At 44.8% G+C, this 25,240-nt stretch overlaps 1 protein-coding gene across 1 annotated transcript; it reads left to right on the top strand.

Moving 5' to 3' along the window:
* Window positions 1-382: 382 nt before the first annotated feature.
* itga4 (integrin alpha 4) lies at window positions 383-25,240 on the top strand (the record flags this gene model as incomplete). Its single annotated transcript, XM_080536772.1, has 27 exons — window positions 383-576; window positions 883-998; window positions 1,438-1,532; window positions 1,773-1,902; window positions 2,283-2,350; window positions 2,707-2,836; window positions 4,140-4,225; window positions 5,098-5,160; window positions 5,455-5,592; window positions 6,490-6,598; window positions 7,334-7,428; window positions 8,019-8,109; window positions 9,134-9,179; window positions 9,745-9,899; window positions 11,414-11,568; window positions 13,987-14,139; window positions 14,440-14,516; window positions 15,800-15,950; window positions 16,744-16,919; window positions 18,951-19,040; window positions 19,555-19,642; window positions 21,369-21,476; window positions 21,688-21,810; window positions 21,920-22,045; window positions 22,577-22,675; window positions 23,659-23,778; window positions 24,238-25,240. 27 exons carry the CDS (start codon window positions 383-385, stop codon window positions 24,328-24,330), a joined length of 3,075 nt encoding a protein of 1,024 aa, XP_080392898.1. The 3' UTR covers window positions 24,331-25,240.

Below are 25,240 nucleotides of genomic sequence, written 5' to 3'. Positions count from 1 at the left end.
CTAATGTGAGATAAATGAATCACGCCGTTCTGAAACTTTTCATTCTAGTAGTTAGTTTGTGCTCATCCCTCTGAGTGTGGTGGGTGGGTATGAGGGTTGGGCCCTGGGCCCTGGGCCGTTCAAAGCTCTCTTACTCTGAGAAGTTTCACGTGACGGGTTTCAGCCGTGCGCCTGGTGAGAGTTTGGGCAGAGACGCACGGAGCGCAACAGGAGTCTAGCGCGCCCAGAGTCTCAGTCGCCACTGGAAAGTTGTTAAAGGATGTAAAAGTCGTGTTCTTTCCCCCCCCCCCTTGTCTTTTATTCTCAGCGTTTTTCTGGTGTTTATTCGTTGCCATCACCAAAGGCTCTGAACACGTTGGAAAAGTTGGCATTTTTGGGAAAAATGGAGCGAAACAAGTCGGGGAGTCTCTATTTCAACAGCTGGAGCGTGTTAAAGTCGGTTCTGGCTTACTTTTGCTGTTTGCGCGTCTCAGAGGCTTACAATTTGGATGTAGATCATTCTGTTAGTTTTAGCGGTCCAAATGGATCTCTATTTGGATATTCAGTGCTGCTGCACAAGAACAGGCAACAAACATGGTAAGAGGCTCAATTATTATTTTTTAACTTTGTGTTGCCGCACACCAATTTATCCACCAGTGTTTTCAGTTGTTGATTGTGGAAGGGAAAACAACGCGGGTATTTAGTCCCAACATGTGTGACACTGTCGGGCGTGTTAATTAGTGTAGGGCTGCGAATGAACACAAAGCGCTTTTTGACACCAGACAACCGCCCGAATCTAAGTGGCTTTTGATCATTTATGTGAGTTTGCTATATCCATCTAGGGTAGTGTGGTGATGTATGAGCTGGATTAAATACTTTTAATCTACACATTGTCTGTTATAGGTTAATAGTCGGAGCCCCGGTTGCAAATTCAACGTTCCACCCCTCTGTTAAATCACCGGGAGCAGTGTTTAAATGCAGCATCTCAGACAAGAGGGAATGCCAGCAAATACCAACAGGTTTGTATATTCACTCGACTGAAACAATATGTGGCTTTGTGAAAAGGTTGGAGAGCCATCTCAAATAACGCGAAATCCCAATGAGCTGGCCATCAGTGTGGTCCCCCAAATTCATGATGAAGTTTGTTCAATCTTGAGAAACGGAAAATTAGTGGAAAATTGCCTCCAACCTTTCATACCAAAGGAAGAGCTGTATAGCTTGACTTTCAAGATTGCCCTCTTCCTATAAGGCTGACATTATAGTATGTTTTAATTGAAACAATTGTTTAATATATTTCACTGACTTTCATCTTTCTATTACATCCTTATTTTGCCTTATTTTTTTTAATATCAGGAACCAATACTTGTGTTTCGGTAGTGGCACAGTGTGTGCTATGATGGGGTTTGTTACAGCTTGTGTTATGGTAGTGACATAGCATGTGTTTGGATAATGTTGCAGGTGTTGATCAATGTGGAAAGACGTGTGACTCTGAGAGTGACAACCAGTGGCTGGGTGTCAGTCTGTCCAGACAACCCAGCGATGGTCATGTTCTGGTAGGTATACAATGCTACAGCCCTTCCCAGTCACATGAGGAGATGTTCAACATGAACAGGTGAAAGTTGGTGATACTCTATGAGGTATAAGATATACTGAAGAGGTCTTCCACCATTTGTATCATTGAAATATAGAACCCTATTTAAATGATATCCCTCACTGTCTTGAACCAAAGATGAAACATGTACGCTATTGTGGTCCGATAGCTGTCTTCAACAGCTGCGTTCCTCTTGTTCCAGGCATGTGGGCATCGTTGGAAGAACGTCTTTTACTCCAAGAAGGATAAACAGAACAAGCTTCCTCACGGAGTGTGCTACCGCTACGACGCTGACCTGAAACAGTCCCAGCCATTGATCCCCTGCTACAAAGGTACATAGTTCCCTACCTTTGCATAATATTCTTGCTAGACATGCTAGATCCTCATAAATTAGCGAGTGAAGGGGGGTTCGGTGCACAAGCAGGCCTTTCTTGGCTTTCAAGTAGTCCTTTATTGATGTCCTATTAATGCTTTCGACCAGCCTATACCAAGGATTTTGGCTGAGCCTTTCTGAAGGAATGCTGGTCCAGCTGGATGCTCATAAATGATCCATCACCCGTAGAGCCTATGAGCCAGTCAATCACCCAGAACAATGTGTCCATGTGTTTCTGCTTTCACCGTGTCCAAGGCCACCTGCGACTGAGGGCATCATAGTTAAACCATTGTCTGTCTAAATAAACGTGCATGTGTTTCTCTCTCTCTCTCTCTTCAGATCACCAACGGAAGTTTGGAGAAGACTACGGGTCTTGCCAAGCAGGGATATCCAATTTTCTGACCGAGGTACACAATTGTGAAGATGGAGTTTAAACCGTGTTTGTGTGAGTGTGTGAGTGTGTGAGTGTGTGAGTGTGTGAGTGTGTGAGTGTGTGAGTGTGTGTGTGTGTGTGTGTGTGTGTGTGTGTGTGTGTGTGTGTGTGCGCTTGCGTGCGTGCATAATGGTCATACACATGCAAAGGAAAAGTCTCACACTCTAACCAATGTTCTTGAAAGAAGGAGGATCTGTTTAAGGACCAATGGAACATCATGGAAAAAAAACACATGTTCATAGTTCTAGCAAACAGGTGGAACAGGTGGAGATGATGATGATGATGATGATGAACTATGTAGTGATCCTGCATGTTTCTTGGTGCCTGCAGGATCTGATCATCATGGGGGCCCCAGGGACATCCTACTGGACCGGGTCTGTCCTGGTGTACAACACCTCCAGCAGGGTCCTGTCTGCCTATGTGGATGATGACAGCATTGTCCTCTATGGGAGTTACCTAGGTAACGGTCTGACTATGAGAACAATCTTTTAATGTTTTCTTTTTTATTCACGGATTGTGTCTTTATGGACAGCACTTATATAAGCGTCTTATTCCAAAGCGCTTTACAACGGCCTCTCATTCACACATTCACACACACACATTCACACATACCAATGGCGGCAAGCTACCATGCAAGGCGCCGGCCCTGCTCATTGGGAGCAATTTGGGGTTCAGTGCGCAAGGACACCTGGACACGTGGCCAGCCAGGGGATCGAACCCGACAACCTTGCGATCATTAGCCACCGCCTCTACCTCCTGAACCACAGCCTTTAAAAAGATTTTAGATTTATTTAGACAGTAAGAAGTGACAGAGATGAGGTTCTAGGTAGAGAGATGCTATAGATGGGGAAGGGTGAGGAGTAGGATATGAACCTTGTCAGGCGCGGGACATGTGGTGGGAGACTGCATTCCAGACCTGCGCCACATTCCGGGCACAATCAGAGGGGCTTATTATCCTCTGAGACCCTGATGTCTCCAAACAGATTGTTAATCGGGCAACATTTGACTTTAGGGTTTGTATGACTGTGTACTTGGTATTTAAATAAGTGCAATGTAACACGTATTGCATTTACAATGGCCCTTAAAGTCGTGCAGCATCAGAGTTAAGACTGAGGTTATTGCAGTGGAGCAAATGAATCCTTTCATTGCTTGTTTTCAAATCACAAGTTGTAAAACTGTCATTTGAACACTGGGGTATAGTGTTCCGGTGATTGTTTTTCAGTAGTTTAAGATTAAGAGCAAAGTGTTGATTTAGGAGGAAACAGGCGGCAGAACTACTGATGTGTGAGAACAGGAAGTTGATTGTCAGGTGCACATTGTCGCCGTTGCTCAATGTTTGTTGACGCTGTCGCAGCAAATAATGATATGCTCTCCATGGGTTAGAAGGAGCTGTATCTCAGTGTTTAACCAAAGTAGCACGCTGAAACTCGCTACCTCAAACATGAATTATCCCTTGAAAGCCACCTGTGAGTGGCTGAATAGACTATAGGTCTATTTGACCATTTTACAACCCCAATTAAAAGGAATGTTATCACATCATCTCAGTCACATATTTTTCTTTGAACTCTCGCCTTAGTGTTCTGGTTATACCATTGTTATAAGTCAGTTATTACTGTTTTACATGTATGTGTTACGCCTGTGTTGTAAGACTATTACATCCATGTTATCCATGTGTAATAAGAGTGTTACACTGGTATTATATGACTGCTATACTACTGTACATGTGTTAATGGCTCCAACGTTGTGTTGCTTGTCGTTGCTAGGCTACTCCGTTGGCGCCGGCCACTTCAGCCACCCCGATTCCACCGAGGTCGTAGGAGGGGCGCCCCAGCATGGGCAGACTGGTAAGGTAAGAGTTAATTTGATTCCTGTTGCTTTTCCCCCCGTCTCCGTTGCTCCGTCCAGATCTAAAGCACACTTAACTGTAGGTGTTGCTCATCTCATATGACAGGAACTGACAGGTCCAAGGCGGTAAGTACAATACAATCTGTGTGTTTGAGAGGCGACCAGGGACCCTGATCCTGGGGAATTCAAAATCTCAGTGCAGTATATCCATGCTGGGTGAAATGTATGTACAGTATGTATGTATAATGAATTATGGTGCTGGTGAAAAAGCCTTGTGGAGGTTGCATGAACTACCTTGGAATGATTGTTAGATCTTGTGATAGTTCCTCAACTGATTGTTGACCTTGATTACACAGGAGCCATTCCTGGGACTTGACTTAAGAGGGGTTTTGGTAGTGGATACTATTGGAATGTGAGGGGGGGTAGGCTACGGTACGATTGACAGATATATGACATGAATCTCTGTTATTCCTACCGCCAGTTGGTGTGTCTGTTAAACTCATGTAACTGAGCAAAAGAGGAAGCGGGTCGTAATTTATTCACGTGGCAATCCAGTGCACATTTTTGCACGAGTTTCATCTGTTTTCTTGGACACTGTTCACGTTGCTGAAACGTGATGACCATACCAAAGTAGAGCAAAAATACCAAATTCCAACAATTGACTGACAAGTTGATTCCATGGCAATAAATCAGTAATCTTGTGTAGAGATGGTTTTTCAGTAGAAAGCAGATTATATATACAGTATGTGAATAACAATCTGTTCCCAGTCATTTTTCCAAAGAGTAAATGATCCTGAAATTCAAGGTATTTCTGGACCCGTGCACCCAACCATAGTTAATATGAAGCTCTGATATGACCACGTGTCTTCTCTCTAGGCCTACATATTCAGAATTGAGGAAAACATGCTGAAGATCATCACCGAAGTCAAGGGCAATAAGGTGAGAATCGTCACATACGGTAGCTGTCCTTACTGTCCTCATCACTGTCATGGTGGATTGTCAGATTCTTGAAGAACATTCTAGAATTCTGTCGTAATGAATACCCTGTAGCCTATGTAGTGACAAATAAACTTTGAATAAACGCCATGAATGTCATTCTTCTGTATACTATAATGTACTCTACTCTACTATTGTACTGTGTTCAACTATACTCTTTTGTACTATAAATCATGCTGTTGTGTGTGTGTGTGTGTGTGTGTGTGTGTGTGTGTGTGTGTGTGTGTGTGTGTGTAGCTGGGCTCGTATTTTGGTTCGAGTGTGTGTGCTGTGGACCTGAACGGTGACGGGCTCTCAGATCTCCTGGTGGGGGCTCCTATGTTCAGCACCATACGAGAGGAGGGACGGGTCTTCGTCTACATCAACCAAGGAGCCGTGAGTCCAACCCTCTTTCACCCTCTTCTCTGGAGAAGTTAGCATGGAGAAGTTAGCATGGAGAAGTTAGCATGCAGTTGTGTTGAGCTATAGGAGGGTTGGGCTGTCGCCTTGGATCTCAAGACATTTTACGGCCCATTACCTTTTTGAATGTTCACCATTAGCTTTTGTGAGGCAGTTTACAGGAACACCTGAAAATGGCTAAGATTCGGTTTATAAATAGATGGCATGGGAACAGATGAAGGTGTGAGCGAGTTTCCTGTTTTCGCTCAACCTGCAGAGACGGTTTGGATGTTGACGTGCTGATGCAAGCTACTCGAAGGCAGCTCTGTAATGTGTTGCATCTTCACAGCACCCTCATGAACGCCTTTAATGCCGTCGTCTCAGTCCCTTGTCAACACCGAACATGAACATGACAGATGTCCTCACACTACCTCACACCTCACTCATACTACCATCTGAACTTAAAGGGGTAATGACACCCAAATGACAACATTTAGTTAAATGGTTCAGATACTTTATATCTTTCAATATGTTCTCCCTATCCTCATACGCTCTCTGTCTCTGCAATTTGTGTCATTACTGGTATGTCAGACATACAGGGTAGAGATAGGGTAGAGATGTATAATGATCTGGCAAGATGATATGCTGTCCCGGAATACTGAATCAGGGGATGTCAGCTTCAGTTGTTGGGGTGTACGCTGAGGACAAGCAACTCTGCGTGACATGAATAACTTCAGTCATTACCCTCCCTAATGACAAAATCACTGCAATTATGCAATCATGGAGCTGATTTCCCCTAACACATCTACATTTAACGCAACCAATCTTAAATGGATGCGACCTATTAGCCTGGGGATAGGAATCTGAGGGCTGCATGTTATGTGTCTCTTTCAGGCTAATATGAGAGAAGAGGAGTTCCAGTTGGTGGGGAGTGACTCGTATGCCGCACGATTCGGGGAGACCATAACAAATCTAGGAGATATTGATGATGACGGTTTCTCTGGTAAGTAACGCACACACACACACACACACACACACACACACACACACACACATACAGAAACGCTTTCTACTTCCCAGTAATGATAATGTCTTGTCTGCCTGTTATTGCTTGACAGCAAAATTATGACTTGGGTTTCAAATGAATATATACTCTCGCAAAGGGTACTGACGTTCTGTCTCGTTGAATTTGGAACGAGGAAACACACACTCTCTTAGAGACGGCGCTCACACTCTTACACTAACACATTTCCCCATATTACCGTTAGTTGCGGGAGGAATTGGCAGTTCCAGAGCTAACTGTCAGAGAGGATACATTGCAACACTTGGAGGGGGCGTGGGGGGGGGTTAGAGGGGTTCTGCTGTGGTGTTGAATAACTGTTGCTACACACACACTCCTCCACACAACAGCCTTCACAGTGCTCCACAGTGGAGCTTCACAGTGGAGCTTCACCAGCCAACCACAGGCACCCTGTCTAGGGTGGCTAGGGCCTAGTGGGGGTTCCAACTACCACTTACATGAGTCTTAAGTGCCAGTTTAAACTGACAGACACACACACACACACACACACACTGTGGCAGGTCCCTGTGCGTTCTGGTGTGGGGCGGGGGGAGGCAGAGACACGTGCAGGTTCAGAGGAGAGGAGTGCGGTCGGGGGCGCGCGGGGGGGTGTTGTTGAATATGTCGGGGGTGTTGTTGAAGCCATTGCTTCCCTGTAAGCCTGTTAATGTGTTCCAGATGTGGCCATCGGAGCTCCACAGGAGGAAGATCTGCGCGGGGCTATATATATCTACAATGGGAGGAAGAGTGGGATCTCACAGGCCTTCTCTCAAGTACGTATACCGTCTAAACCAGCTGGCTAGCACAGAAGAGGGGGGGGGTGGATGGAGGGGGGAGGTAGAAGAGGAAAAAGTCGGAGGGAGGGAGGGGAGAAGGGAGGGGATAGAGAAAGGTGGGAGGGTTGGATGGAAGGAAGGAAGGAAGGAGTGAGGGGAGGGGGGGTTCAGGGTTCTCCCTCCCTGACTAAATATCTCTCCCCCCCCCCCCCCCCCATCCTGTGACAATTGTCCCATTGTTTTCTCTGTGTGCGTCCAGACAGTCTGAACCGAAGCGTGCCTGAACTGAAGTGCCTGCAATTTCCTAAAAAAACTGTTGTTGGGTTCCTTTTTGCTTTTGTGTGTGTGTGAGAAAAGGTCGAACGGGTCCGTCACATTAAACATAACGACCGTGCGGTTATGGAATACATACGGGTACAACCGTATCAGAGGACAGATATAGAACGCAAGATGCTATTAGATTACTCGCATCCATGTAAGATCTCCCCCTTCCTTTTTTTTTTTTAAAAAGCTCTGATTGTTTCCGGAACAGGAACCTACAGATGGCTGGATGAATAATCATGTGTTCTTCTTGTTTGTTCCTTCAGAGGATCACTGGGGCCGTGTTGGGTAACGACTTAAAGATGTTCGGCCAGTCTGTGTCCGGGGGCATCGATGTTGACGGAAACGGTTACCAAGGTAACTGCTCGCCGTCAAAACGTAACAGTCTCGAATACAATGTCCGACTCTGTCTTTTTCTCACCGACCGAACAGTAGCGCGCACTGTGACTGTCTCGCTGTGATGATGTCATGCTGCGTCCAGATTTAGAACGTTGATGAATATGGAGAGCGAGTGGGAGCTAGTAATGATCCTGTCCAGTGACAGGATCTTTACATGGGTAGGGGGATTGTTGTCACAAGGTTGTCACAAGGTTGATGAGGGGGGGGGGGGTTAAGCCCTTGGTGGTCTGATCTGGGACATGTCTGCTTCGGCTGCTTCTCATCTTGCACGAGACAGGCTGGAACCTAAACAGGATATCCTGTTTGACTGTGGGAGTCACATTCACAGTCTAATTTTAATTTGTAAGCTGGTACATTAAACTGCACTTTAAATACCAAATAATTCAAACCTTTTGTTAGTTGACATATTTGATGGGTTTTGCATGTTTTTCGTTCTGCTGAGATGGACACTCGGGGCTAGTTTCAGGACAGATGGCGTGTTAGAAGGCAGTTGTAAAACTGATGAACTGGCTCAGGGCTTTACGTCTACAGAGATGTGCCGATAGGGCGGAAACCTTCCTTACAGCCCCAGTAGGTCTCTCAGGTCCTCTGACCAGGGTTTGTTGGTTGTCCCCCGTGCCAGATTAAAAACCAAGGGTGATCGAGCATTCCAAACTGTGGCTCCCAAGCTTTGGAATGCTCTTCCCTTGGATCTTAGATCAGCGGTCTCGGTCGAGGCTTTTAAAAAACAGCTTTAAGACTGTCCTGTATAGACAGGCTTTTGGCTAACTCCAATGTCCTGTTGATATTGTTGTACACTTGTTGTTTGTTACTTGTTCTTATTTTCACTTGTTTGCCTATTTTAACCTGCTATAACATTTGCTCTTGTATTATGTTCTATGTAAAGCACTTTGTGACCCCTGGTCTGGGATAGGTGCTATAGAAATACATTTTACTTACTTACGTATTTACTTACTGCTATCCATCTGCATCTCGCCAACAGACGTGGCCGTTGGAGCCTTCCTCTCTGACTCGGCTGTCATCCTGAGGTAAGACCACAAACACAGACAGATAACACATCCTAAAGATGAGGGGCGGCTGTGGCTCAGGAGGTAGAGCCAGCGTCTAACGATCGCATGGTCGGCGGTTCGATCCCCGGCTCCTCCTGTCCAGGCCACGTGTCGAGGTGTCCTTGGGCAAGACAGTTGAATCCCAAACACATTGGTGTGTGAATATGTGTGTGAACGGGTGAATGAGAGGCCATCGTAAAGCGCTTTGGAATAAGGAGCTATATAAGTACCGCATTCACCAGAATCCAAAGCCCACCGTTACTTATCGTGCATGTAGCGCTGAGACGATCACGCGTACAGAGGGAGGCGTACGGACGTAGGAATTACCGACGTCGTATCGACATGTCCGCGTAGAAATGTCAACCTATAGAACTGTTACTTACTGCACGTTTGTGTAAAGATAAAGATAGAACGCAATAGAGATGAACTCCACATTGAATGTTTTACTCTTTTGAGTACTGTGCTGACCGATAAAGTTGTTTATCACTGACTGTTGCTTGTTGTTGTTGTTGTTGTTGTTGTTGTTGTTGTGGTGCTGTGCCAGGACGCGGCCGGTGGTGATGGTGGAGGCGTCTCTGCTGCTGCCCGTCAGTGTGAACCGCTCCGTGGCGCTGTGCTCCGACAGCGGCCTGCCCGCCGTGTGTGCCAACGTCAGCGTGTGCTTCAGGGTCCGCGCGCGCCGCTTCCCTGGACAGATAGGTGGGCCCATAGACACTCACACATACACACACACATTCATAGGCCTTCGCTGTGGGAACCTCTATGTTTGTACTGTGTTAATGGTTAGAGATATTCGACAAATACCAAAGTCAAGGTCATTCACACAAGCGGTGCAAACAAAAAGATAGCTCAAATGTTTGGGTCGCCAATATGTTCCTGTCTCAACAGCGCTAAATGAAAGTACATATGAACGCTTTAGTTTACAGTAGCCTGTGCGGTTTTACGGAGTAATCAACTACGCAGTAATCAACTAAAAGATCCTATGTTGCAATGGTCATATTGCACAATGTCTTGTCACTCTAGTCAGTAGGTATATATATTCGATTACATTTTGAACATACAGAACCAAATAAGTGAAGCCTGTAGATGGGTGTACGGGAGAGGGAAGGAAGCCAAAAGGCCTTCCATAAAGCAGGAGTTGAAAAGATAAGCACAAAAAAGGAAACGGAGGGGAAAAAAGTGTTTAGAAAGAAGTAATGGTCTTCTAACGGTTCACAAATGGCACAACACTGACTCACCCTCCCAGAGGGACGTCCGTTTATCGCTGTCAGTTTAGTCATCTTATCTTATACTCCCTGAGGCCTTGAAGGCAGTTGGACAACCACATTCACCCCCGCCCCAATAACGGTTATCTCCTCCCAGCATTCCACTGACAACAGAGTCCGTTACCGCCAGTCAAGCACCCAGAGAGGCTTGGCCTGGAAGTCTTTCTTAAAATAATGGCTATGAAGTCATATTTTCAAGTTTTGCGGAAAAAAAACAATATATTTAACCTAAACTAGAATATATGGTATTTAGGCAAAAACATAACTCAAAAGTGACGTAAGCCATTATTTTAAGAAGGTGATGATATGTACTGATGTTGTCCATTCTAGAGAGTGCCCACCATGATTGGAACCCTTTCTTTGGAGTGTGTTTCAGTCTCAAGTGTATTGTTACATCCCGTTAGACAAGTATAAAGGCCAATGCACACGGCGTGCGATTTTGTCGCACGCCAACATTCGATTCTCAATTCACACCAATGAATGTGAATGGAGAATCTAATGTTTTCGTGCGACAATATTGCATCGCACGCCGTGTGTATTGTCTCATTGAGATGCATTCAAAACAATGGAATCGAATTTGGCGGTGCGACAAAATCGCACGCCGTGTGCATTGGGCTTAAGAGAGACAAGTACTTAGGCTTCAACTCAAGTGTGCTACTGTTGGTGGGATTTCTAGAAATGATATTGTCACAGGTGTTTTATACACAACACATTCCCAACATCATGAACTGATACGAACAAACAATGGTCCTCCCGCTTCATGTGGCTTTCAGATGTTAGGGAGTTCACAAATTACAATTACACATTGGTTAGATGGTTCCTCAACGTGAAAGTCGTTGATGGGCCGGGGGCAACTGTAATCAACAGTTGGGGTTTCTTTTGAATAACCACTGCATCATACGCTAACTGGTTGCTAACTGGTTGCCTCCTGCCTTCCAACTCTTCTAGAGCTCCAGTACAACCTGACCGCCGACACGCACCACAAGGAGTCCTTCCCCGCCCGCTTCTTTTTCCATGGCAACGGGACTTCCAACACCACGGTGGGGCGAGTCAAGGCCAGACACGACCAGATGACCTGTGTCGCCCACCGGGCCATCCTGAGGGTGAGGGCAGATCTACGTCCTACAATTACAACAACGTCTCACTCTTATTTTGTTCTTTTCTGCATATTTGTCAATCTACAAGTCATAAGGGGGCATATTGAACGTGTCACAGACTGTCACAGACGACAGGGGTGTGTTCAAGTTGGCTAAATGTCTCGCTACGTTTCGCAACAGTATGTTCTTCAGCTTCCTTGAAGATATGTTGGCTGGTCCGTTTGGGGGGGTGATGGGTTTGCTAACTGACGAAGCAACACGCTACATCAATCACAGCACTCTGTCACAGTCACTACCGTTACTAAAAGTTCCCCTGACCTCAACGTTCCTGGTTTCTGTCGACTTAAAACATCCTGAACGCACCCCGGAGGATCTGACACAGAAACAGTCAGGGGGGGGAACCACGTCGCATGACACCAGGCTGGCTGCGAGACATCAAAGGACTGACCCCCGGTCAGTTGAGAAGCCTCCGTTGCCTGGAGGGCCCTGCTTAGAGTCATTTGGACGTCACTAGTCATGGCTGCGGAACACGCTAGAAATCATTACCTTATGATCACGCTGGACACAGCTGAGGCTCTGATATAATATGGGTCATCGGTGATTCATAGAAATGTCCGTCTGATAAAGCAGGGCTGATAAGGTCAGCCGTTGATGCTGGGAAGCTCAGAAGGGGGGGGAGCAGAGGACTCTGGGAAGTGACTGGGGATAAACAGAGCTGGGGCTGGGGGAGGGGAACGTATGTGCCAGGTGTTTGCAGCAGAGTCTCTTTTGGCACTCACACATACAAACACATGCGCACACACACACTCCACCCCACCCCAACACACACGTCATACACCAATGTCACACACCACACACACACACACACACACACCATGCGCACACGACAAGTCTCTGGCTGTGTAATCAGGACCATCTGAGCGAGCTCATGGTTTACTCACTAATTCACACACTCCACACATACACACACACCATGCGCACACGACAAGTCTCTGGCTGTGTAATCAGGACCATCTGAGCGAGCTCATGGTTTACTCACTAATGAATGGATCACTCTCTCTGGCCCGGCCCCGTTATTAATAGGCAGCTACGTCTGAGGACAGTAAACATGTGTGATTATCTGTCAGGAAGCCCCCCCAAACAAGGGGGCTGTATTATGGGATGGTATTTTTAGAGTTTAATTAATGGGTAACCACGGTAATGAATGTCTTCCGCGCCAGATGGGGCAGGGACCCTATGGAGATGGGGAGTTACTGTACAATAGGTGAGGTGACAAAGTGAGTGTGGTGTGTGTGTGTGTGTGTGTGTGTGTGTGTGTGTGTGTCATGGCTCAAGGGCTTTTGTCACGTTCAGTACCCCGGTTGTCCTTGGTACAACAGTCCTGACTGTCTCACTCTCGCTCGACCGCCTTTGGTACACTGTATACCGTGCACATGGGTTTGGTGTACAAAGTACCTCTAGTGTTGGTTAACCCTGACCTTCGTTGGGTCGGTGTACATAGGTTAGCGCTCTCCTACCCACACAAGCCACTGTTGGGTGTCTATTTTCAGTCTCCACCACACAGATGAGGTGTGGTGGGGAAGTGTGGTTGGTTTCGCATGCCGTCTCAGAAGGAGGCCACACCATGTGTTTGTGTGTGTGACCAAACCTCACAGAGAGGCGAGCCCCTGGAGTGTGGCCTCTGAAACCATGTTGGCAGCAAGTGTGCTTTATTGAAAATAAGGAGGAAGTGTGGAGCGCTGGAGCTAGTCGAGCGTTTCGTGGTATCCTACGCATGCTCTTCTTGTTTTTTTTGGTGTTGCTCAACCTTCAATGGTCAATGGAGCCGAGAGAGTGAGAGAGAGTGAGAGAGAGTGAGAGAGAGCGAAAGAGAGCGTGAGAGAGAGCGAAAGAGAGCGAGAGAGAGAGTGAGAGAGAGCGAAAGAGAGCGAGAGAGCGAGAGCGAGAGAGAGAGAGGGCGAGAGAGAGAGAGGGCGAGAGAGAGAGAGGGCGAGAGAGAGCGAGAGAGAGCGAGAGAGAGAGCGAGAGAGAGCGAGAGAGAGGCAATTAGCAAAGATAAGCCAGAACACCCCCCCCCCCGCCTTCTCTCGTGTGCTATACAAACACAAGCTCTTTTTGAAATGAATGCTCTCATTCTCTGTATTTTTTTTTATTTAGCGTCTGAGATACCTCCACAGCCTTGTTATCTCTTTCCTTTGTAAGAGAGATTACTTGTAACAATAAACTTGAAACTTTGAGAGTGTACGTCACATTACAACGAGTGTAAGAGAGTCAAATTCAAGTTCCTGATATTGCAGAGGATAAAATAATATTTGATCTGCTGCAATGTCAGGAACTGAAGCCTAAGAATGTCCGTTTCTCTCTGTAGAGAGATGACCAATACACTGTCATCATCAGACCCTCTCATCTCTTTTCGTTTCGTAGAAAGACGTCAGAGATATCATCACCCCCATCCATTTTGCGGTAACGTTCGCTCTCCGAGAGCACAACATCTATAAGGGCGGATCGAAGCTGTTCCCTCCTTTGAAGCCCATACTGCAGCAGAGGGGAGGATACACCAACCACGTGACCAACAAGGTAGGTCTCTATGGTTACCAGAATAACGGTACGGTCGACCTCTTTCTCCAAATGCGTCGGAGAAGAACCAAGATAAGAAGTCCCCTTAGATATTCTCCTCCCAGGTTTGTTTTGTGAGGAGAGAGGATCCGAGAGAGAGAGGGAGGACTTTCGCGATGCAACCTTTTTAGTTCTTTACTCTTTAATGCATGGTATAGTAGATGAACAAAGGAAAAAAAGTTGGATTGTAAGTTGAATGCTCATTATCATCATTATCCTCATCATCACCATCACATACTTTGTTTGAACGTTCCTCCACAGACAGAGTTTGCTCGCTACTGTGGGATGGCCAACTGTTCCACTGACCTGCAGGTGTCTGCTCGCCTGGTGTTACCTCAGTAAGTGACATCTCACCACATTAGGATTGAAGAATGTCATTGTTGTTTGGGTCTTTTATGAATGATCTCTGAATGCGAGACATTTTGTGGGGATGTTTTGGAACATGACCAATATGAGACACGTGTGGTGTGTGTGTGTGTGTGTGTGTGTGTGTGTGTGGTGTGTGTCTGTGTCTGTCTCTGTCTCTGTCCGTGTCTGTGTCTGTGTGTTTGCACGGATGTGTAAGAGAGAGATATGCGGAGACGCCCTGTCTGAGAACCCACCTTGTGAACATTACACACACACACACGCACACAGGGTGTCAAAATAACAGGAAACCGCTGACCATGGAAGTCACAATCTGTTACTTCCCATATTTAATATCTGCCCTGCCCAAAGCTGAGACGTGTCGAGTTTTACTGTTATTTAACAAATGACATTGACAGTATGTAGGATCATATTATTTAATTGAATGGGATTGAGTCAGACCTTTCCAGCGGCGTACCCCTACGACTATACAACTACACCTTTGGGAGCAGGGTTGGACCCGTGTATTCATGGCCACACATCCCCATGAACGCAGGCTAATTCCTGTACCTCAACTACATGATCTGATTATTCATGAAGAAGTGAGTGAGTGCGTGAGTGCGTGTGTGCGTGAGAGAGTGTGTGTGTCCAGCACCAGGCTCTTTAGGTTGACAAACATCAGGCTGTAAAAAACTACTCACAGAACTCTGATGTCATGGAAACGCCACCAACAGACTGGAACACACACACCTTCCAGCCCCACTTACCCACAAAGCAGTTCTTCAACATAAGATATTAGTCATCATGTTCAACCTCCCCTCCCCGTTCTTGGCCCAGAGAAGCTGATCATGCGCTGCCTTTTTCCCCTCCCGCTTGCCTAGGCTCCAGCTCCCTTCCCAAAGGTGCAGAGTGACTAATGCGCTGCTTTAACACCCTGGAAACCACTGAGACTCTTTTAGAACAGGGACAGTCTATGATCTCTCCCTAACTGTGACTGTGTCGAGTAAAAATGTCCTCTAAGGCTAGTCGTAAAACTGCTGTGAGCGACTAGGTTTGAACTCGGGTCGACTTCGTGTCGCACCACAAGACTGTGTTAGCCCGATGAGCTAAGGTCCTAGACATGAGGGCTCTCCTCTGTCACACTGGAATGTTTTGAGTGTTAACGGAAACGGAAGCACTGCAGTCCATGTTAGGTAAAGCAGCGATGTCATTTCCCTTTAGGTCGATTGAGATTTGAAATATAATTTCAAAGAATACGTTTTTTTCCCCCTCTCAGGTCACACAAAAACATGGCGTACTTTGCGCTGGGCAACGGGAAGACTATCATGCTGAACACGACCCTGGTCAACGCGGGAGATGACGCCTTCCTCCCCAAGCTCCAGCTGCGGTTCCCCAACAACCTGCACTACATCAAAGTGCTGGACGCAGTAAGTGACGCGACACCCACAGCGGCTGTTATTCCCGTATTCCAATCACCCAATGACTCCATTGACACTCATCAAATCAAACGATTGTTTGTTTAGAGCTTTTCCCCACATAACAAAATGGTAAACTACATTTACATTGACATTTTTTGGCATTTAGCAGATGCCTTATTCCAAAGCAACTTTACAATCGACTAAACTAAAGTGACTTAATCCTCCTCCTCACCTACAAATCCCTCCACGCCTGCGCCCCCCAGTACCTCACTGACCTTCTCTGTCAACACACCCCTTCCCGGAACCTGCGGCCCTCAGACATGGGTCTGCTCTCCACCCCCCGCACTCTCCACCTACGGACCTTCGGGGGCAGAGCTTTCAGTGTGGCAGCTCCCACCCTCTGGAACTCTCTCCCCACAGCGATCCGCAATGCCCCTACCCTGGACACTTTTAAATCAACCCTCAAAACCCACCTGTTTTCTAAGGCCTTTGGCCTTTAGTCCAGTTTGTCACTCTCGTTGTCTATGTTTCTTTGCTTTGTTTTACTGTTCTGTCTGTCTGTCTGTCTATGAAATCTGTTAAGCGTCCTTGGGTTTGAGAAAGGCGCTATACAAATCTAAGATATTATTATTATTATTATTATTACTGATCTGAGTCTAAACTCCCCCTCAAAGAGGAAGCGGGAAACACTCCGTAGTTCTTGAGAGAACCCCCAGGCTTTTGAGAGAGTGGAAGTTCATTAATTCGACGCGTGTCACGAAAACACTCATCCAACCTAATTGTCTTTCTCAACGGTTTCAAGGAGGAGAACTCTGTGACGTGTGACGCGGTGGAGGAGAACAAGACGGTGGTGGGGTACGACTGCGGTGTGGGGAACCTGTACCTCAGCTCGTTGGCCAAGCTCAACGTCAGCTTCCTATTGGACGTGAACCAGAGTAGCAGCGCTGGCGACGTTAGCATCTCTATAAACACCTCTGGGTAAGTGCAAACGCCTGAAGCCCTAAAACAGATACACTCTCCAAAAGACATGAGCTAATAGAACGGCATGTTTGTTTGAGAAAGTCTTACTATATTTAGATGACGTCTTGCTATTTGGCCAGATCGAATGTATGCAGACGGTGACATATTTCTATTTATTGGCTAGTCCAAACAGGACAACATAGGCTAGTAAAAAAAGAGCACTGTGAGGATAGGTGTTTGTTCCGTTGTTAAGGGGAACTGGTCAACAGCACCAAGGTTCGGGGGTGCTGAATCATTCAGATCAGACTGGGCTAGGTTCCCTGTGTTGTCATTTCCTGTAGCCATTATAGCTAATCGGCTGGGTGACTTGAAGTACTTTTGGCGGTCTGTGTTTCATTGTTTGGGTAAAAAATGCAGTCAGAATGTTCAGCTGTCCAGAACCCTTTGTTTCTGGTTTCTGGTAGCACTTATCATTCCCAAGTATTTGTTCACTGGTTACTGAGTATTGTACGTGTAACATTTCTGTGACCTGTCCTTATTTATTGAGTATATCTTTTTTTTGCCATAATTCCTTTTCCCAATGTGAATTAGGCTATAAATATGTTAAAGCCAGGTGTGTCAATGACACATGCAGATATGTGGTGGCCTCTTCAAAGTAGACTATAGTAAGCATCCTAAGGATTGGAAAGAAAACATATTTTGATAAAAGAAAAAGTGTAATCCAGATCAGTAATTGTATCAGGGTTTCCGTTAACCGGTAATTAACGGTCTTTGTCCGGTAAAATTAGTGGAAGTCCGACAAGTTGAAAACTCGTCGGACATAAATGTCCGGTGAAAATAATTCCCTCTAACCATTTTCAGCTGAGCACCAAACACACACACAGAACACTGCCCGAGAGAGAAGGACCCGCCCCCTTTAGTTAGCCTATAGGCTATAGGCTAACTAAAGGGGGCGGGTCCTTCTCTCTCGGGCAGTGTTACACGAGTGTGTGTGTGTGTGTGTGTGTGTGTTTGGTGCTCAGCTGAAAATGGTGTCCCGAAGCGGAGCGCTTTAACTTTATCGCACAATAACAAGGATAACAAACAAAACGGACAACATTTACACTAAGATGGAGACAAACTTCAGCGATATGATCTAACAGCCGGTCTTCAGGACGACATACAGACCCGTATGAGCTTACAGGGCTATCCCCTATCTATCTGAGAAAAGGCATAGCCTAGGCTGTAACATCGAACGGAAATTAGCCTATACGCATTGCAAGTTAATTTAAAGCCTATTTCTTTTCAAAGAGTTTTATTCTATTTTATTTTATCTGATAAAAGGCATATGAACGGAAATTAGGCTAGCCGTGTCACGCCAGAAGCCTACATGCTTGCACTGTTACTGTTCAATAAAATGTTATACATCTAGACATTGTGGTATTTCTTTATATACGTATCCCAGACTGCCTATCAATTGTTTCTCAATAAACAGTTATGTTCTCCCCATTGTCATACTCCCGAGCGAAACGAAATGCCTTCCCAACCAGCGAGACCTGGTTATAGAAATGACGTTGTTTTATTGATTTAAAAAAAAGGGTAAAACTGGAAAGAGAAAATAGAAAACTCACATTAATCCCAAACAATTTAACAAACTTCAGTTAACGTAATGTGGAGTCCGTTCAATGATCGATGCTGTCTGTTCAGTTCCCAGTGAGGCGCCCGTTCAGCGCTGGATTTGACGCATGGCATAGCGCGCATGCGTCAAATCATGTTATATTATTATATATTATATAGCTCGCATCTAATCGTATCGGATGAGAAATAGACATTAAATGGCATATATAGGCCGCTACACAACAGTAATCACCGCGACAAACAGCTATATTAGATTTGAAAAAAAGAAATATGATTTTGAAAAAAAAAAATTTTATTATATTTTAATATGATGACCGGAATATATCACGTTTGTCCGGTAAATCGAATTCTTCCCGGACACGATGTCCGACGGCAAATTTTTCTAACGGAAACCCTGAATTGTATATGTTTTCTCCTATTGTCTTTCCTCAGAGATAATTATGAAAACGAGGACCTTCTACATGACAACTCTGCCACTCTGTTGCTACCACTGAGATATGGAGTGGACGTCAATGTTCATGGGTAAAACACAAATCTAACAGTGATTTACTTCTCTCTTCAATGACAGCCCCTGCATAGAAACAACCCCTAGCCCTCACTCCTTAGTTACTTGTGCAGGTCTGAAAGAATTTGATGGATGAAATGAAAATGTACCTGGGCTGTCAGAGAGCAAAGTGGTTAATATACCAGAAAGAATCCTTTCAGATGAACGTTGTTGAGAGAGTAGAGGCTAGAGGTTGTTTCATTACGTACGTATTTGTCATGTGCTACGGTATATTGGCACTGCAGCGCCTTAATGACATCTCACACGGTTCAGTGAACTGATTTAGGGAGGCCAGATGTGGCTTCAGGATTCAGTGGTAGATGGAGATTTAGAGCATATCTGTAGGTTTGAATCAAAAGTAGCCTACCAGAGGCTACCAGAGAGACAAACGCCATGCTCCCAAATATCTCCTGTTCTGCTTGAGGTAGTGATCTCTCAGCAGCAGTACAGTAGTGGTCAGAGATACTAACCTCTGTTCTCCTCTCCTCTCAGCTTCGTGTCTCCTACATCCTTTGTGTTTGGTGCCCAGGATCCCACCCCAGTGGACTGCTACACAGAGAGGTTCAACTACACTTACAAGGTAGTTTATTGACTCTATTTAGCTTGGTTTTATTCTATTAACACTAGAACAGCCGTGAGGGGTCATTTGAGTAAAGAAACGTTTTATATCTTTGCAAGATTTCAAATTTCAGGACCCTCCTTTCATGACTTTTCCTAGATATGTGCGTTCTACCACCCAGTAACCTTACATTTTCAAAATCACATCAAGATAAGCTAATATAAAGCAATTTTTCTGTTTTTCTGTGTAGGAAGCAGGCTAATCTACAAGCGGCCAACTAGTGGTCGTTGTGTGTAGATAGAAGCTTGAGCATTGTATCAAAAACATTTGACCTCTGAGGCGGCTCTTTTAGTAGGTAAAAAGGCACAGCTGAAATCATTATTTATCCAGGATAGGTTAGTCCTGGGGCCTCATTTATAAAAAAGTACTTGAACGTCATCTTTAACTTGCACGTAAGCACATTTTTCTAAACGGACGTAAGCTTTATTTATAAAACGGGCTGCGCTTGTTTAAAATTGCGAACATACTAAAGTCTATAAATACCAAATATACTTGAAAATTAACGCAGGTGAATGAGCTTTGTATATACGCCCGGCTCAATAATAGCGGCTGAATTAAGCCAGGTGAGCGGGAGAGGGCAGAGAAGGGTGGCTTCTCGGTAAGTTGCATTTGTAACGTTTAATCATGACAACCAGTCCTCAAGTTGTAAAAGAAAATCAGAGGGGATGGTGGATTTTATCATATGGGGACAATTTTAGTATCCCCACAGCGTCAGTGACTTCAGTGTCAGTGACTTGGTAAAAATGTCATTGCATGTGTGCGTGCCCCCTCGCCCACAGTATTTTACTCAATATGCGCAAAACTAAATGTTGAAATAGCAGTAATACCACGTTCATTGATAAAATGACGTAAGGGATGGAAAGGGGGGATGGCAGTTTTAGAAGGGGGATGATTTTGACCGTTTTTATTTCAGGGGGGATGCCATCCCCCCTCAACTTGAGTGCTGATGACAACTAACCAGGCAAATGCTTATACTGTAATAATATAATGGTCTTATTCTTATCAGGTGACATTGAAAACATGGCTGCTCACTCCCTTTGCGAACCCCCAGACACCGGAGGAAAATCCAGTATAATTTAGCGCATGGCCGGGCAAGGTCCTTTGTGGAGCGCACTATAGGCATGTTGAAGGGGAGATGGCGTTGCCTTGACAGCTCCGGAGGAATATAAAGGAAGACTGAAATACAATCATAAACATCAGTTACCTTTAAATCTTGAATTAAACTAATTTTCTCGGCTGGTAACAACATTGTTAATTTTATTATGAGCCACGTTCACTTCGCATGAATTACAGTATAGGCAGTGCGGCTCACATGCCTGTAATAACTCGTAGAGTAAAGTCAATACCTGACGTAGAGCTACGATCGTTTCCACGGTCAAATCGACTCACGTTGAAATTGTATATAATCACTACTTTGACGTGGTTTTCTACGTACGACGCGGGTAAGATCAAATTTGATCCAAAGTACTTTCTATAAATGAGGCCCCTGGAGATAATCTCTTATATGACAGACCTGGTCCATGATAGATGTAGGGTCAACAGTGTTACGAATGAATTAGAAACATGGAAATGCATGCTTGTACATGATGTTGTTACATTAAAGAACAGTGCAGACGTATGACTGAATATGTGCAATCAAATGAATGAGTTTATACTGACAAGCTTGTCGTGTGCCTTGATTTTTCAGGTTGTCAATATTGGTCCAAGCAAAGCACTCAACACTGTGGTTGAGATTGATATTCCCAAAACGTTATCACCACACCCATACAGATTACTCCAGATTACAGATTACCAGGTGAGGATGTGACACATTCAACACATTGTGAAGACTCACATGTCCACATAAGAGTCCATTGTTCTTCAGAATATCATGAGACCAACTTGAAATGCAAATTGGTTGTCACTCTTTCCACGTTAATCACACATTTTCACTTAAGCATTTTGCTAGAAATCTTTTTATTTCGTTATTTTTAACCAATATTGAATTCTGTCTTTCTCTTTGTTAGACGTCTCATGGTGAATGCACCGTTAAGAATTCTCTCAGTGTTGAGGATGACTGTGACGCGCCCAGGGCATCCTTCATCAAGGAGCTGGTCTTCTTCTTCTCCAAGACCACCAAACGCAGAATGGTACGTTCCACAATCTCCCATCATCCGTTCAAATGAACCACTTTTTTTTCCATAAAATGTTGGGTGTGGAAGTGAGAATTCACAATGGATGTGTCCTTTCCCTTCCTAGTACTGTGCACATGGAGATGACCTGTGCATGACCCTGCAGTGTAACCTTGGAGACCTGGACACTGGCAAGGAAGCCACCATTCACATGGAAGTGAAGCTGAACCCCACCGTTCTACAGCTGTCACCGGTAAACACTTCACACTTTAGGAATAAAGCCTTCAAGTCTTGTTAATCATTTAAGGAATCAGTCTCATGAGGAAGAAGGAAGATTCTCTAGTGTAATAATAATAATTAGTTATTAATAAGTGGAATCATTTAAGTACTCCAGATGTTTTTTGTGTGTATTTTTAGTGACATCTTATGTGTCTTGCCTATGCCACTGTGAAGGCAAAGGCAAATGTCCACATTGCATGGACAATAACGTTTTCTATTCTATTGTGGGGCGGCTGTGGAGCGGGAGGTAGAGCCGGCATGTAATGATCGCAAGTTCGGCACATTGGCGGTTCGAACCCCGGCTGGCCACATGTCGAGGTGTCCTTGGGCAAGACACTGAACCCCTAATTGCTCCCAGTGAGCGGCCCGGCACCTTGCGTGGTAGCTTGCCGCCATCGGTGTGTGAATGTGTGTGTGAATGGGGGAATGAGAGGCCGTTGTAAAGCGCTTTGGAATAAGGCGCTATATACTGTAAGTCAGTCCATTTATTGATCCTGTCCCATAGGGTCGTCACGGAACGATGCTGTTGGAGAGTACTGGCCTGATTACATCACCCAGGGAGGACCCTCACACCATCCTCCTACAGCACAGCCCCATCGCCCAGGCAAGTGACCACATCCCTAGAACCTTGGATTTCAGAACATTAAAACAGGGCTCCCACGGGTCCTTGAAATCCTTGAAAGTTTGTGAATTTGCATCAAGGTCTTAAAAGTTTTTGAAAATAGACATGGGTCATTGAAAGTGCTTGAATTCCCCCCCCCCCCCTCTCTCTCTCTAAAAATCTATATTTATATATTCATTTTTTACTTTACGTCAACTAGTAAATAAGTCTCTCTATTGCTTAACTTAACACATATTTCACAATATATTGTTTGCTGTGCTGTGGTAGAGAAGGCAAGAGACCATCTAGTGTTCACACATTCAAGCTTCTCTTTTTAATTGTTGTCTGTGAGCGGATAGTTCCTATTATATTTCATTTAGATCTGTCTCAAACTATGCCGTGTTGGGTGCTTGAATTTGAGGGAATTGAGTCTTGAAAGTCGCTTGAATTTGATGTTTCAGAAGGTGTGGGAACCTTCTGCATTAAAGGAGTTCCTAACTCAAACAAGTAGAAGTATGGTACCAACATTATATGTATGGTACCAATATGTCATAATGACAGGCTTCATACAGTATTTACTTCATAGAAAGGTGAGAAGATGAGATGCTACCAGTGTGCCTGTGTTTTAATACACAAGAACGTTCCAGTGGTTCAGAGATACCAACACCATCCTGTAACGCGCTGGACACGTGACACATCTTTTTTTGGCAGCTTATTTATTTGACAATGACATGGTTCACAAAAAGTTCTGTCATCACTTTCATAGCATCTTCAACCACACAGACAGCGGTGCTAGACAAACACTCTTAAGGCTTAAGTTTATTAGCAATTTAAAACGATTTTATGGCGGTATTTCATTGACAAATATTTTCAAAAACCGCGGTATATGGTATAACCTCCCAACCCTAATGGCAACCGTAATGTAACAGGCTGGATGTGTCAATCATAATGTAACAGGCTGTATGCTGCGTGTGCTGGTGTTGTAGGTGGTGTTGGAGGCCCACTTCAACCAGAAGGCCCCAGCTGCAGTGGAGGTCTTCATCATCGTGGTCAGTCTGCTAGTGGGGCTGCTGATTCTGTCTGCCCTCATATTCGCCCTCTGGAAGGTGAGTTCCCCCCTACAAGACTGCACACTCCCTCCCTGACCTCTAGTTCCTACTTACAAAACAACACCCCTTACCTTAGGCTCCCTTGCTAGACTGTGCAGTGCCAAGTTTGCAATGCATCACATGAAGATTAATATATATATATACAATGACCTACCAATAAATGCATTTAACTTTTGAGTTGCTGTACTGTACAATGGTGTTATATATACTGTACAATGGTGTGTTATCTATATATATAACACCATTGTACAGCAACTCAAAAGCTCAATGCATCTATTGGGAGGTAATTGTATATATCTATCTATTGGTAGGTCATTGTGTATATATATATATATATATATATATATATATATAGGTAGGTCATTGTATATATATATATATATATATATATATCTATTGGTAGGTCATTGTATTTCATTAGTTTAATTTGATGCTAAACGATGCGATCCTCCTTAGGCTGGGTTCTTCAAGAGGGAGTTCAAGAAGAAAGAGGAGGAGATTCGGAGGGACAGCTGGGACTATGTTCCAAAGAACGAGACGGCGTCTTAATGAAGGGTGCGTGGTGCTTTAACAACACAGTGGACCCGCTAGCGAACAGCCTTTCTGCTGACGGCACATCGAGAGACCATCAATACTCAAAGGAAGGAACTGTCAGACCAATCGAACTGTGGGCTCAGCGTCTAGGATGCTAAAGAGTGTCCGGCTGTACGACTTCATCGATAACAGTCAACTTTTAACCCCAAACAAGGAAATGAGGAGAACAGCTGAAGCCCCCCCCATGTGAAATGAATCGAAGCTTTTTAATCAGCAGAACAAACTGATTGCACTTTACTTCTCGGGGTCAGAGAGGGAGAGTTTGGAACGTTGTATTTTTTTTGATTGGCTGCGTCACCTCACGAGATCATGATTATCTTTTTTTCCAGAGGTGTCTCACAGCTGTGTGTACAGTACTGTATGTCTGTGTGAATTTTGGTCGCACATATTGCTTGTGCCTGCTGTACAAGAATGAATGCACTGTTGAAGCTTTTCTTTATGGACATTCACATGCTTTTATATATATATATACACATACAACTGTCGATAAGTGTGTATATATGCAGAAATATATATATTGAAAGAACCTTCTTTTATCACAGATTTTGAATGAATCTTTTTGAATCTTTTTGTTTTCCTTCTTTTTATTCCACCTTTTTTTGTTGTTGCAGAGAATATAGTGGGTGGGTCAAACACCCACACGCCGTCACACCTTGGAGTGTGAAACTAATGTCTCAAAGTGAGAACAGAAAATGTTGTTTCCCAGATTAGTTCAGCTCTCTCCGTTCACATAGACTGCCAACATAGCTGATCTCGATGACGCGTACTGGCTGACGAGGTGAAACGAGGTGAAGAGCCTGTTTCTGTAGTGAAGGTGTGAAAGCGGTAAATGGATGAGGAGGATGGTGAAGCCCTGTGAGGAGAG

This window comes from Nansenia antarctica, assembly GCF_963989245.1.
Source record: "Nansenia antarctica genome assembly, chromosome: 7".
NCBI classification, from domain to species: Eukaryota; Metazoa; Chordata; class Actinopteri; order Argentiniformes; family Microstomatidae; genus Nansenia; species Nansenia antarctica.
The sequence above is the reverse complement of the archived record's forward strand: the minus strand, read 5'-3'. Positions and strand labels throughout refer to the sequence as shown.